We start from the raw sequence: 14,390 nt of genomic DNA, 5'->3' as shown, positions 1-14,390 counted from the left end.
TCGTGTATCGTTAAAACGACGTTGACGTGTCAACTGCAGTCACACTGTTCACAACCGATCGTTACGACCCCGGTTGGCTGCGGTTTCGACGGGTATTTTTCGTTGTTGACACGAAACCGATTCCTTAGGAATTGGTGCACACGCCAGGCGCCGCGCAACTTTTCCGTCACGTCCGATCGGGTCGACGGCATCGTGATCGGTCAGTCGGTTTGGCCGACGCGGATCCCAACACAACTGCTTATAGATTTACCCGTCGCCAAGACCCGGCACGGGTTTGTCGTGACATATTCCAATCGTGTTCGTTTGTCCAGGTCTGCTGCGTTCCTTTTCCGTCACATTATTGCACTTTATTATTTTTTCGCCACGTCGTACTGCGCGACCACATCGTAGTTCGCCGGACGACGCGATTCGAACGGGTACTAACGGATGCTAACGTCTGTCGTACAACGCGCGATCTTGTTTGTTCGCTTTTTAAATGTACGAACATAACTTGTCCCCCTCCCCTCTTCAGACACCTTGCGAATGATGACGAACTACTTAATACTTTAAAAACGCCGAGATCAACAGCAATAGATACACTAAAGGAATGCGATGAACATATATTTCCTTAAATATTTAAAATTCACCCCATGCTTACGTTACCAACTGTAAGTGTAACAATTGTTGATAGAAGTTTCTCCGTTTTAAGGCGGGTAAAACCTGGCTTCGTTCGAACAATACCGTCTTACCTCACTATGCTTATTAAATGTTTATCGGGATATGGAATTAAATGTTAACTTAATAATCGATCGCTTTATTAAAAAAAGGTATTAATGGACGTGTTGATTTTGTTATTTAATACCTGCTTGTTTTGGCCGAGAAGTTAGCATCACAATGTTAGCAGAAGTTTTTAAAAACCTCCCAACAATGTTTAGATAGACTTGTTGGACCAGTCGTAATTTTTTGTTTTAAAAAAAAAGTTTAACATTTTTCCTCACCTCACCTCTTTTCAGCCAGTCCGGGACCATCTAATACATGGCAAATAATTTTAGTTGGTGTTTATTATTAATATTATTAAGATAATTGTAAATCGTAAGTTTACATCTGCTCAATAATTATCTGAGAAAAAAATCGAGAAATTAACTCTTTAAAGTATTAACTAAGTATAATTTAACTAATATTTTTTACTTCGTTATTTTAATTTGAAAAATAAGAATGCATACTAACCACAGCAATGGATTATCATTATGTAATTTTAATGCACGTTCAAAAATCTAAGAGATGAATATAATACTTTACTTTTCACGAATTACACGATATTTAAAAAAAAATTTAAATAAAAAATTATGAGTTGTCCAATAAATTCCATCAAGTATCCAACAAGTCTACTTGAACATTGTTGAAAGGTTTTTGAAGAATTATTTAAAAATTTAATTTAATGTGTGTAATTACAGATATAATATATAAAATATTATAAATATTATTTTTCATATAAATAATTTATATCATTATGTTCATACATGATTTATTGTATTTGAAACAGTTGGCTCCTCTCATATCTTAGCTCTACATCAGTGACTGTATTTGGGTAGAACTTTCGATTTTGATAATTAGTTTTACGAGAGTTCATGCAAATCATTAAACGTAAAGTTTAATGACTGCAGAAAGGAAAAAAATATCGTCGTAAAACCAATACATTTGCACGTTCAAAACCTAAAACGCGTCTAAGTAAAATGAAATGTCTTCGCAACCGTATACAATAACAAATTTAAAACTTTAATGGAGTTTTTTTCTTTTCTTAGTGAACTGAAGAATGCATAATCGGTTACACTGTATGAATTCTCCCTCCTCAAATAATAATATTATTCAGTTCGGTCTATCATTAAAAAATCACGGTTTTACTGCCTAAAGTGATTTTTCGATATGTTCCATAAAGTTTTTCCAAAAACTATAAAATACGGGAACGTCTTCAAATGTTTTCGAATTGTTTTGTGCAAGTGGTTTCCAGCGCGCACTGTTCGTTGCTTCGACAAAACGTAGACCAGTTAATATTAATCAAGTGTACAGAGGTGCGTGTGTAAAAGAGTGTTCGTTTTCGTGACCAATCGATCGCAATCGTTTTTTGTTCGACCGAAGAGGTTATGAACATTTTTTAGAATAAATTAATCTACGAGCGTTCATTACCTCGCTGAATACTAATTACTAGATTTTAGTACTTACGCGATAAATAATAATTAAACCAAAATCAAATAACCCGCCGTTATTATTATTACTAGCGTTCGTCTAGTGCGTAACGCAAAATAAAACTAATGAAATAAATCGTCTAAACCATTATAAAAGTGGCCGAGAATCGCGCGATATAATATGGTAAAAATAGTTTGAAATTTGTATATTTTCGAGTATTAGTATCACAAAAACTTATACCAAGGATTAAATTCAATTTATAGTTGGTTTTCTACGGCCTACATAATGTTCAATAAAAACGGCTGAATTATAACAGACTCAAACTGTCTGACGAGTGGTTTTTGATTTTTCTGATTTTGGTATTAATTGAATATTGTGTAAATAAAGAATATTTCACTAAAATAAGTCTAAATGTTTTTGTTTTTATTTATGCTTTATTAATATCCTTTAATAATACATCCTTTCGTGCACATTTTACATACGAAATAGTTTCCGATGTTTCGTATCTGCCAGCCGTCCCGCGACCGCTCGGTTCTTATTTTTTTAATCGACAGGTGTTACCTATTATCTAACCGGTGCTGAAACTATAATGCCAATTTCTTTTGAGAAGAGTGTCTTCTCGTGCCGTTGTTTCGCATAGTCGAGTCCTTGAACGAGTTGTAACGTTTGCTTCGATCGTCGAGCGAAAACATGAAATTTCGCATTGCACGTTTACATATTTCAGAATCTGTTTCTTTGGATCAACGTCCTATCGCTGTTTTCGTCATCATCGCGCGACTAACGTCAACACGAAAATCGTTATTTCTATAACCGGAAAAGCGTTGAATCCGCCGAGTTAATTTTTTTTATTTATATTTTATTATTTTTACGAGTTCTTTTATTTTCGACCCGTGCGATTTTGATAGTCGGATACGAAAAGTAATTACCGTGTACTCACCTTGTATTTATTTATTAATTTTTTATTCTATTATTACTCCATGCGAGTTAATAACTCTATATAAAAACGATTAAATATTATCAACTTATTTTGTGATACGAAGAACACAGGTTAGAATCGAACCGATGGTCCGAAATTTTTCCGTTTTGTTCGGCAAAACTGCTTAAAGCGGGATTTCCGGTCCCTAGCTCTGTTCCCGCATCAACCTGCGCATTGTTTTGCTCGTTATTCAAGTCGCAGTACGATATCTCCGACGATCACTGGTCAACCACTCAAGACAATATCACACAACACACCGCACGCGTCCAATTCCTTCATAAATGTTTTTTTTTTTTTTTACCGTTCCGAAAACCTTGTGCGCCCACGTTTTCCACGTTAAACGGACATCAGACGTTTCCGGTTGGTAATCGAACGAGACTCGCTGTTTCCGACGACAAACGATCTCGGACACACCGAGCGTCCGACCCTCGAGGAATCGCTCCCCCGGCCGGGTACCTATCCTGTGCGGTTGAACTGACGCGGATTGTTGCGCCAGCGTATAAGCAGGAAGTAAGGTAGGCGTTTTAAGGCGTAATGAAAACAAAGTCGCCCATCGAATTCAAATGTCTTTTATTATTTGTTAAAAATTAAAACAAATATTGCCTACATCGTTATATAAATAAATAAATAAGTACAATTTATAATACAACCGTATTGGATTTCTAATACTATATTCAAATTATGTACAAAACATTTTGTAGTTCGATAAAACTTAAAATAAAAACAAAATAATAATAATAATAATAATAATCATAATAATAATCATAATAATCATAATAATAATATATCGTAATAGTAACCTCGTAAACAAAAAAGTAAATCCTACGACGATTAAGATAGTCGCGAGACGAACGTAAAACATGGCAAATATTTTATTTTATTTTTTTTTTTCCGTAGAATATTTTATTTCGTAATCGTATACAAGTATGTATGTAAAAATTATACAGAAGAATTGTATTCGTATGGGAAATTTGAAAATACGTTTAAAAAAAAAAAAAGGGGAAAAAAACAAAAACGTACCAGCAATAAAAAATACTGACTATTTATACGTGTCAAAATGTGTCGATATTGTTACGATGAAACGACGGATGACGTAATACTGAACAAACGGTTCGAAGAAAACAAAATATGTAATAATAAGTGAAAAATAAAAAAAGAGAACATCGCGCGAATGCAGACGAATGCAAACGCGCGCACGGTTCGAACACAGGGCGAACTACTCGATCGGCACTGATAATCGGTGTTACACATAATTACGATCAACGTTACACCGAGTAACGCGTCGCGTTCCCGTTCCCCTTCGGGGACAGTACGTGAAAACATTAATAGTCGTATAATAATAATAAAAAATGTTACGTACACTCCGAGTGATGTAAAGTATTTAAAACATTCCCCTCACGATAAATAATAACCAACAAAACTAATAAAATTATTTAAATGGTAACTATTTTGCTTATACTGGCTGCTGATTAATAATATAGCTCAAGGAAAGAAAGAGGGGGAGGGGGTGGAATAAGAAAAAAAATCTTAAAAAAAAAAAAACGCGAGGAACGGCGTGAAAATCGCGCGAATCGTCGCGAGACCGATCAAGTACCGTCGAGTTTTGCGTAGGTGTCTACGTATGTTTGATGTTTTCTCGTTCGTCCGCACTGCAACGGTTGTGATCGTATACGTTTTCGGGCACCGATGTTTTATCTCGTTTACGCGCTTTGGCCACGCCGAATGCATTGCACGCTATTAAACAACGTTTTTTATTTATTTCTTTTTTATTAATTTTCGTAGTACGCACATCATGGAATGGTTTCCGTGACGGAAACGACGTCGCCTACGACCGGAAAAATGACGAATACACGAACTTATAACCTATATGTATGTATATATATATATATATGTATCATTGATTAAATTAATAATTAACTCTACACTTAAGCATTAATCGTTATACATAGTTGACGTGACAGCCTTTTAAAAATGTTATACTCTTAAATTTACAAAATAATCAATACTTATATAATATCCGTACTTAACACAGGACACTTGTACAGCGTATGAGCAGAAAACGTATTCAATGTAGTTAATACAAATATATTATGCTAAACAAATTAACACAGTGTATGTATAAATATATATATATGATTCAATAAAAATGTTGCTAGCCTATGTATCACGCGCAGACACGTCGGAGTGAACGCGCGCGCGAGTAGAACACGATAACATTCTCTTTCGTAAATATATAAATGTAAATTAACGGGGAAAAAAAAATATAAAAATTTAAATAAATTACGAGAATTATTATTGTTATTGTTTTCTAACGGCGTATACATGTGTATTTAAGGTACAACGTGAGTGTTGAACACCAGGATTCGCGTACATCGCGTGGAAGATTATGAATATGTATAATATCGTGATACTGTAATGTGGGAAAAAAAACGATACGATTTTTTTTTTTAAGATTTTTTTAAACAAAAAAAATTTTTTTTTTTCATTAAATTATCCGTCATCACGCTAAGCGTCTAGTAGTAGTAGTAGTAGTAGTAGTAGTATAATATAATCGTAGTAAATATAATATATAGTTTAGTAGTAATGTGTAGTTACTGAACTCTTGCGGTAGCGATGCACCACCGCAGACGAGGGAAGGGAGGAGAACAACGCGTTTTATCGTAATAATAATAATAATAATAATAATAATAATAATAATAATAATAATAACAACACCCGCGAACATTGAGTGGGGTGGGGGTTGGGGGTAGGAAGGTTTGTTAAATAATCGTATACAACGTGCACTGACTAGACGTATTTGCTGGACAGCTGTTTGGCCAACTCGGTGTACTTGAGGAACTTCGAGTGCGGGCTTTCGTCATAGCCGCCGTTCTTGGTTTCGGGGCTCTTGGCGCCCGCGGCCGACGTGGACGGCGACCCATTGTTGTTGTTGTTACTGCTGCTGTTGTTGTTGTTGTTATTGTTGTTGTTGTTGTTGTTGCTGCTGCTGTGATGGTTGTTGGTGGCGTTGCTGTTGTGATGGGGTGACGTCTTGTTGTGCGACGACGACGGCGACGGCGACGGCGAAGGCGAGTGCGCGGGCGGCGCGGACGCGGACGACGACGAGGACGCCGCAGACGCCGGTTTCAGCATGATCGGCTCGGGCGTGATGCCCTCCTTGACGAAGTGCACTTTGGACAGGTGATGGCGGTACGCGCCCTTGGATATGAACGGCGTGTCGCAGAACGCGCATTTCATGATCGAATCGGCCGTGACCACGGCGTCGTTGCACGCCCAGCTGAACGCGAGGATGGCACCGGGCGCGGTGCTGCCGGTGATGGACGCGGGCGGCGACATGGACTGCGCGGGACCCGCTGCCCCGTTGGTGGCCGACGCGTTCGACGACGACCGGCTGCTGGGCCGGTGATGATGCTCGTTATTGCTGCGGTGGTGATGATGGTGGTGGTTCTCCGTCTTGTCGCACAGCTTCTGGAGTGCGGCAAGCGGGTGGCTGCTGACACCGCTGCCGCCGCCCTTGCTACCGCCGCCGGCACCCTCACCGGTGGCCGTGGAAGAACCTCCGCCGACGCCGCCGTTGGCCACGGACGTCAAGCTCTCAAACATGGAGGACAGCGCGCCCAGGCTGGACGTGGTGGTGGCCGGTGTCTTTTTGCCACCACCCCCGTGCTCGGCCGACTTGTCACTGCCGGCCGGGCTACACGGGCTCTTACACACGCTCGTCGGGGTCGGGCCTCGGCTCGATCCGTTCGTCTCGTCCTCCGCGGAGCCGCGACTCCGGACGCGCTGCTGATGGTCGCCAGGGCTCTTGGCCGCGACCGAGGACGACGCGTCGTCCTCGTCCGCGTACTCCTTCTTCAACTCGAACTCGGCACCGCAGTCGTCCGTGGCCGCGTCGCTCTTGCCTTCCGGCGCCGCGTCGTGACTCTTCACCGACGACGCCTTGGGCGAGTGGTGCCGTTCGGGCGTCGACTTGGGCGTGACCGACCGCATGCGCTGGTAGTCCGCGGACTCGTACTTGCGGTCCGGCGTGGTCGAGTCGCTGCGCATGGCGGCCAGCTCGGGAGACATGGAGCTGGACTCGCTGCCGCTACGCTCGTGCCGGCCTAGCGACTGGTAGCTGCGCAACAGGTTCATCGCTTGCATGTCCATGATGGGCTTGGTGGCGTCCACGCTCTCGTCGATGCCCAATCGCTTCAGTATGCTCTCACCGATGGACGCGCCCGTGGCCGACGTGCCGTACCGCAGTCGCGAGTCGAAACTCTTCTCGATCAGCTTCTCGATGGCGTTGAGCACGGAAGGCGACGACGTGCCGCCCGCAGACGCCGCTACCGGTTTGTTCATCGACAGGTCGGCCGCGGCCGCTTGAGATCTGTCCTCTCCTTTCTTTGGTCTCTTGTCGCGGCCCGATTCGGCCGCAGCAGCCGCCGCTGCGGACGACGACGAAGACGACGTGGACATGAGCGCAGTCTTCAGCAGATTCTTCTGATCCGCCGTCATCGTCACGCACACGCGCAAATGCTCCATGAAGCCGGCAACGTCCACCTTTTCGCCGCACTTCTCGCATATGATCCTACCCAGCCGGTGGTTGGAGGCCACGTCGCCTTTGAACGCGGACGCGTAACCGCCGCCACCGTCACCGTTTTTCACCTCGTGCTGCGCGCGTTCCAGCTCCAACAGTTTGCGCACTGGCAGCGATTTCTTGCGCTTCTCGCGCGTCTGCCGGCGCCGGTTGCTGCCCTCCGTGATCGACCGCATCATGTGCTCCTTGTAATGCGAGTTCTTCACCATGTGTACGCTTAGCTCCTTGAGCGAGTTGAACGCCTGATCGCACACCTTGCACGTCAGTACCGCGCTCACGTGGTTCGCCGATGACGAAGCGTTGGCCGAGCCGGCCGGCGAGCTGGTCGACGTCGCGCTCGCCGTGGCCCCGCCACTCCCACCGCCCGACGAGGACTTGTTCTCGTCCGCGGACTTCCACGATATGATCTGCTCCTGCGAAATGATGTTGGTGTAGTGCTGCGTCTGCTGCATGTGCGTGGTCATCTCTTGCAGCGACCTGAAACTCTGGCCGCACCACATGCACTTGAGTATCTGCCGCGTCTGCTCCGCGCCTTTGCCGAGCCACACGTCCTGGCCGCGGACCAGCTTTCGCGGCAGCGGCATCGTTTCCTTGATCAGCATGTTGAGATCGTTGCTCTTGTGGCCGGCGGACGCGGACACCGAGGGTGGTGGCGGCGGCGGCGGAAGCGGCGGCGGTTGCAGGCTCTGCGCGGCCGCCGTGCCATGCTTTGTCTCGGCCATGTGCGTGGACATGGCCTGCAACGTGGGGAAGCTCATCTTGCACCATACGCACTTGAGCACGTCTTTGGTCTGGTCCGCGCCCTTGTTCAGCCAATGTGACTGCCACGCGCTATGCCGGCCAGAGCTGGGCGCCAGCACCGTCCTCGGTTCATCCTGCAATTTGCTCAGCTCGCACATCTTCTCCAGCGCCTTGGTCGCATCGCTGGCCGCCGACGGGTACGAGCCGCCGTACGACGGCATCTTGCCATGCTGCTTGCTGCCGTTCCACATGTGTACGGGAGGCGGCGGCGGCGGTTGCGGCTCGCTCGGCGGCGTCATCATGTCCGCCCTGGCCATGGGCCGGATCGACGGCGGCGTGTACTGCGCCCAAGGCCTGCTCATCCTGGTGTAGACGTCGTGCGACGGCGAAGGGTCTAGTTTGATCTTCTTGCTCCTGATGGTCAGGTCGATAGGCGAGTCGTCATTGTTGTTGCCGCTGCTACTGCTGCTCAGGTTCATGGCCGCGGGGATCGAACACAGCGCTGGCGGTGGACTGGCCGGTCGCTTCGTGCTGAAGTCCAACGCGTCCGCAGCGGGCGGCGAACGGCCCGGTGACACGGTGGCCAATAACGGTACTTCGTACGGCGGCAAGCTGGACTCGCTCCTGGGCGATTCTCTGCTCATCTTGAACGGACTGTTCGTCTCTCTGCAAAATGAAAATCAAACGAGGGGAAAATTAAATAATATGTAGGAAAAAACCGTACGCGCGTGTTCTAAAAACAGGGACGACATTGTGTATCACGGTTCACTAATTTTCAATAGATGGGCGCAATGGCACTTTTGGTAGCCGTTTGGTAATATCTGATGAAACTCTTGTAAAAGACACATGGATAGTAACCAGTACAAGTATATTATACGAATCGCATCAACTATTCAAAAAATATAATAAGGAAAATATAGTTTTGTGGATAGGTAGTTATAATTATTCTTGAACCACTCCAAAAGAAAAATGTCAAGCCACCTTTTTAAGGAATATGGCGTACCGAACCGACAAGAACGCATTATATAGCTCAAGGTGATTTGTAGAGCGTTCGGTCCTTTGACATTAGATAATTTTACAACGTTCCGGCCGCTAGAGTGTAGTACAATAACGAAAACCTGAAATAATAATGTATAGGCTAATGACCGAGTTGACATTTTATGTCGTCTGCGAACAAGACACATTATAAAAATTGACACAAATAGATTGACCAAGTCCTTGATTTAATGAAGGCGTTTATCAAAATATTACTTGGAATTTTTTTTCCTCTTCATTAATTACGACGTGTTTTTTTTCTTTCATTACCATCTGCCAGTTACACGTTTCAGTCAACTGACATAACTGCATTATTATTATATTATTATTTTTATTTTTAATTTTTTTTTTTTTTTTTTAGACAGTTTAATTAATGGAAACAATTAGCATAACCCGACATTGAGTTGGCGACAAGATTTCAATCCAAATGATTAGCGCATAGCCGTTTTGGCTTGGTGCCTGGATCAAATCCGGTACGTTACATCCACAAACACATGTATTACCGTAAAATTTGGTATAAGGACCCTTTTTTCGGGTGTTGATCTGTAACGACGGTAGGCAAAAAATGGAAAGGGATAGAGAGGGAGAAATCAAGAGTGAGAAAGATAGAGTGAGAGAATAGAGATAGAGAGAGAGAGAGAGAGAGAGAGTGAGAATAGAGTGTGTGAGAGAGCGAGAGGGAGTGATTGAGAGATGTACCATACTCATACGAGGTGCAGGGCAGAGGGTAGTAGGGAATGGATTTGCACGCCCGGAACTCGATCCTCCGTCGGCAATAATTTCCGGCTAACAAGACAGATTAATGAACAATATTTCATATTGGCAAGACTTTTCTCGCAAAAACAAACTCAGTCGAGTGCCGCATTAAAACCAATTTATGGAGTTTGTAGTGTCGTCTCCGGCGCAACCGGAATAATTGTAATATAATGCCGTCACGAATTCAAGTTGACAAGGTGTATCTTTTGCCAGCGCGAACGGTGGGGTGGCGGACGGGGCCGTGGAGAGTGGGACGACGACGTTATCATGGTGCCCCGGTGGCGCGGCGGCAGCGATATATAGTCGACGTGAGCAACGGGCGATATATTTTAAAAATTATCGAATCCAAAGTACAAAGTTGACGTTCCCAGCGGGGAGGTCATAACAGTTTTTTTCCCGCTGCTATGCCCACCCCTCACTCACTGCTGGTACTGCAGCCGGTTTCCACTCACCCTGCGTCTGCACAACTTCCTTTCTCGCGGCATATAGGCGAAAAAAAAGAAATTATCCTCCGCTGCGGGAGAGGCGGCACCCGAGCCATTATCGTAAATCAGTCGAAGAACCCCGCCATCTCTCCATCGCGAACCAAGACTAAATGAAAATTCAAATGAACGAGCAAAACCAACACCCCCTAAGCACATAACGAGTCGCGATGACGACACCATCACCACCACACCGTTGGCGTCATCATTCGGAACATTTTTTTTTCTTCTTCTAATGGTACGAGGGGGTTGCATGCCACCAACGACCACCCTTCTTCCGGTCGACGATTTCAGGTAAAGAATACGTTCCGGAAAAGTGGAAAAACACAAAAGTGCTACAATGATACGACTGTACCGAATACGCATACACTTCCGAAGTCTGGCGTCTTAGACAATACTGATGTGAGCAAAAACTTCTTCGTTTTATTCGAAACTGTTTTAAGCGAATGGGTCGATTCGTAAATTATTTTATAGGTCTAAAATAATAACAATTCTCGCGAAACAATCGTCCGCACAGGTTTGTTTTGGTAGGTCGATGTTCAACACAGGATATACGGTACTATATTCAAATCGTGACGACCTATCGACATACGTATCGAAGACGGAATGATATTAAAAAAATTCAAAAAAAATAACGTATGATGTATTGAAATAAGCGACATTGACAGAGTGTGAAAATAATAAATGCCGTCAACGTATAAATTGATATTTAAACACAATTTCCGCAGACTGGAAAGTAGATCTACTCGTATCGCGTTGATCGGATCAGAGATTTATGGGCCAGTTGTTTTTTCTGTAGTTATTTAATCAACAAGACGCGAGCGGTGACATTGCTTAAAAATCGGCCATTTTATCAGACCGAACCTAATGGCATTTGCCTACCGGCAGCAAGGTCCAATTAACCGAGCCGTACACAACATCGATGGTAATAATAATTATTAATATCGCAGCATTTATATATAAACAACGCGCAGCAATATTGTTATTTATTACTGCATTATTCGTGATTAAATTATACGTTTTAATTAAGACCGTGAAACGCTTAGAACGAATCCATATTATTATTTTAACGTGTGTACGTGTTGCCGGGATCAGAAAACGATAGGTCCGTATAGTGTAATATAATTCACGACGATTGGAAAACATTAATAATCCGTCGGTCGTTCGGATAATATGTTTTACGATCCGTCGACGACATGTATTATTATATACGCAGATATTTACACGCGCATAAAACAATAGTAATAATAACTTAACCCTCGCGCGTTTGCATACGAGTACGTAAAACGACAATATTGCCTTTTCGTATCGATAATGCGGACACCGTTCGGGGAGAAAAAAAAACGACCATTAGGTGGAAACATAACGCGACCGCGGGTGGAACGTAAAACGCATTGCCGTCGGACGGACGTCGCGCGTATACCACGCACAGTCGTCAGTATGCGGACGGAAAAACGACGTCATACGTGTCTCAACGCGCTGCGCCCGGTGCCGCATAAAGCGGACGTCTCAATAATCGGCAAATAAAATATAGCTAACGCGCGCGGTAATAGTAAAAAAAAAAAAAAATAAAAATCGTACGAACGAACGTGTTCTCTGTGTCTCGCTGTACAGGGGGGTATTGCGCGTTATTAATTATACGTTACACACTAACCTCAGAGGTAGACGTTCGTTGGCCGGATCCTGTTCGACGTCCGTACTCGACGGGATTGGAGATCTCGGAGGCGAGCCGGACGATCCGCCGGACACGCCCTCTTCTTCTTCTTCCTCCTCTTCGTCCTCGTCGTCTTCGGGACAACCGCCGTCGTCTTCCTGGTATCCCGCGGGCGGTTCTTCGCCTTCACCGCCTTCCCCTGCGAACAGAAACGAGAGGGTTGAAAAAAACTAATTCCGACAACGGGTTAACGGCACACCGCGGGCAAACACACAATACCGTTGCGTATACTAACGTATATACCTGCGCGCGTTTAGGTACGAGTATCACTGCTGCACCGGGGACGTATAAAATATACACGTGGGGTTAGTTAGCGATATTTTCCGACATTGATTACAACGCGCGCACAAACACACGCCTACGGGGCGCATAGGGCGAGAGAAATACGCACAACACACGCGCGTTTGTGTACGAAAACAAACAAGCGAACACGAGTGGTTCACGTCGTGTACCCGCCGAGCGCGCCAGCGTTTAGAGACTCTAATTTGAAATAATGGGCTGCCGTCGAGTCGACGTTTATATTAACTACGACCGTGTGCCGCCGCGTCGTTGTCGTCGTCGTCGTCATCAAACCGAACACGGGGTCGTTTGTACTTATTTGTACGGCTGTCAATAATGCGCAACGCACAGTTTTTCTAATAGCCGTCGTTCCTCATCGTCTAATAATACACGCGCCCACCAGATCCTCGCGCCGATCCTGCACGCTACTCCTGCCGACACGTCTCTCTTCGATCGCGGTTAACCGACCGTGAACGACTGCTTTTCGATATTACGCTCTATTCCGTGTCTCGAATCTGCGACGTGGACGAAAACGTACGCTTTACCGAATTATTATTTCCCTCCACCGTTGAATTGCGGGTGGGGGGTCACCAAAATTCTATTGTCTCAAAAACAAATCACGTTGAAACAAAAACAGAACAGAACAGAGCGCGCACCGTACGGAAAATATAAAAAAAAAATAAAAAAAAAAACGACCGAGTTTATTATCTTCGCAGACATTCGTCTTTTTGATAAACGCGTTTTATTTCAGACGTCTTCGTGTATACGCGTCCGAGGTGGAAGATCGGGTGATGATGGTTAAACGAGGGCGCGGGAGTTAAAAACGAAAAGAGAATAAGAAAATAATAATAATAATAATAAAGAAAAAAAAAACTTTTGCGCGCAAAGACGACGTCTTACGCGGAATTCATTATTTTTGTGTGTGGACTCTGTTAAGAAGAGGACAATGGAGGTCGCGAATTTTTCGGGCCGACAAACCCTCAAGATCGAACGCGCTAGATAACGATATAAAAACAATAAAACCTGGGGCGGATCTCTCGAACCTGTCCAAAGTCGTCACGACCCAAAGCCTATTGTCTTAACGCCTTGCAGATGGCCCGATAAAAACGAATGGGTTGTTTATGAAAACTTAAAACTGTCCTCTTCAGCCCGCGCCGGGATTCTTGCTATTGTGCACCGTGAAAAGTTCATACTGCCGCTTGATACTGCTGCCGGTGCGGCATTCCCAGAAAGCGAAGGAGAGAGAAAAAAAGTAATAATAATGAAATGAACATTCAAACGACGCGTCCAATAAAGCACCACACGCTTTTTCTCGATCGTTAAGTGTACTTTTTTTTACTTCGACTCAAATAATTCCATACGTACGCGTACACGTATGTACGCCTAGCACGGCAGCATGATCAGCTAATATATGTACGCGCATGCCATCCTGAAAACGTGGCGTATATACATAAAAAAAAAAAACAACGTGCGGAATGCGGAGAAAAAGAAAATATCGTTTAATTGGTCTGATTTATCGTCTATTGTTCGTCCGTGCGGGTCGTGATGGGCCGTTTTTCCCTTTTTTTTTTTTTTTTTTTTTTTTTTTATTTTTTTTTATTATATTTATTTTTCAACATACCGAGCGCCACCGGTCAGCGCCACTCCTTGCGGTCATTACTCGCC

At 44.2% G+C, this 14,390-nt stretch overlaps 1 protein-coding gene across 1 annotated transcript in view; it reads right to left on the bottom strand.

The window, feature by feature from the left end:
- Window positions 1-4,514: 4,514 nt before the first annotated feature.
- The window catches only part of LOC112680289 (protein tiptop-like), a 62,092-nt gene continuing 52,216 nt past the window's right edge, over window positions 4,515-14,390 (bottom strand). The window contains exons 2-3 of the mRNA XM_025550329.1: window positions 12,387-12,585; window positions 4,515-9,125 (exon numbers count right to left, since the gene is read on the bottom strand). Of these exons, the coding sequence (XP_025406114.1) occupies window positions 5,927-9,125; window positions 12,387-12,585 (3,398 nt within the window). The 3' untranslated portion in view covers window positions 4,515-5,926. The remainder of the gene's footprint in view (window positions 9,126-12,386; window positions 12,586-14,390) is intronic.

This window comes from Sipha flava, unplaced genomic scaffold (genome assembly GCF_003268045.1).
Source record: "Sipha flava isolate LNK unplaced genomic scaffold, YSA_version1 176_pilon_pilon, whole genome shotgun sequence".
NCBI lineage: Eukaryota > Metazoa > Arthropoda > Insecta > Hemiptera > Aphididae > Sipha > Sipha flava.
The sequence above is the reverse complement of the archived record's forward strand: the minus strand, read 5'-3'. Positions and strand labels throughout refer to the sequence as shown.